Source organism: Eimeria mitis, genomic scaffold, assembly GCF_000499745.2.
Source record: "Eimeria mitis Houghton genomic scaffold, Emh_scaff5523, whole genome shotgun sequence".
In the NCBI taxonomy this organism is placed as follows: Eukaryota; Apicomplexa; class Conoidasida; order Eucoccidiorida; family Eimeriidae; genus Eimeria; species Eimeria mitis.
The window spans coordinates 1,499-2,212 of NW_013573795.1; the positions used below are offsets into that span (position 1 = coordinate 1,499).

At 60.2% G+C, this 714-nt stretch overlaps 1 protein-coding gene across 1 annotated transcript in view; it reads right to left on the reverse strand.

Moving 5' to 3' along the window:
• Positions 1-714, reverse strand: part of EMH_0082510 (uncharacterized protein) — a gene marked incomplete at both ends in the record, with an annotated part of 2,793 nt that overhangs the window by 1,029 nt on the left and 1,050 nt on the right. The window contains 2 exons of the mRNA XM_013500546.1: positions 1-605; positions 666-712. Coding sequence (XP_013356000.1) covers positions 1-605; positions 666-712 — 652 coding nt within the window. The remainder of the gene's footprint in view (positions 606-665; positions 713-714) is intronic.

Consider the following 714-nt stretch of genomic DNA (forward strand, 5'->3'; position numbering starts at 1 on the left):
CTGCTGGAATGACATCAGTAGCTGCTGCTGCTGCTGCTGCTGTTGCTGCTGCTGCTGCTGCTGCTGCAGCGCCAACCACATATCTATACTGCCATTCAACGCCCCTCCACCTGCCTCTTTCGGGCTTCTCCCTGATCCTTTGCTGCTGCTGCTGCTGCTGCTGCTGCTGCTGTCGCCAAGTGCGTTTGCTGCTTCATGCTGCTGCTGCTGCAGCAGGAGTTGCTGCTGCTGCAGCAGCAAAGCCTCCCGCTGCTGCTGCAGCACAAACCCCTCCGCTGCCACCGGAAACTGCTGCTGCTGCCCGTTGACTAAGGAAGGGCCAGCAGCAGCAGCAGCAGCAGCAGCAGCAGGCATTGCAGCAGCAGCAAGAGCAGCAGCTGCTGCAGTCGAATCAAATGCTGCAGCAGCAAAGTCAGCAGCAGAAGACAAATGAACAGCCCGGCTGGAACTGTCTCTTCCGTCTGCATCCTCTGCTGCTGCNCAGCAGCAGAAGACAAATGAACAGCCCGGCTGGAACTGTCTCTTCCGTCTGCATCCTCTGCTGCTGCTGCTGCGCACCTCGAATTCATAGTTTCCCTCCTGCTGCTGCGCCGCTCTATGCTGTACTCCTGCACCCCACCACCCCAATCAGCAGCAGCAGCAGCAGCAGCAGCAGGAGTTCTTACAGAGCTGCGCGTTCGCCGCTGCAGTGCATGCGGGGGGGGCCCCGAAGCG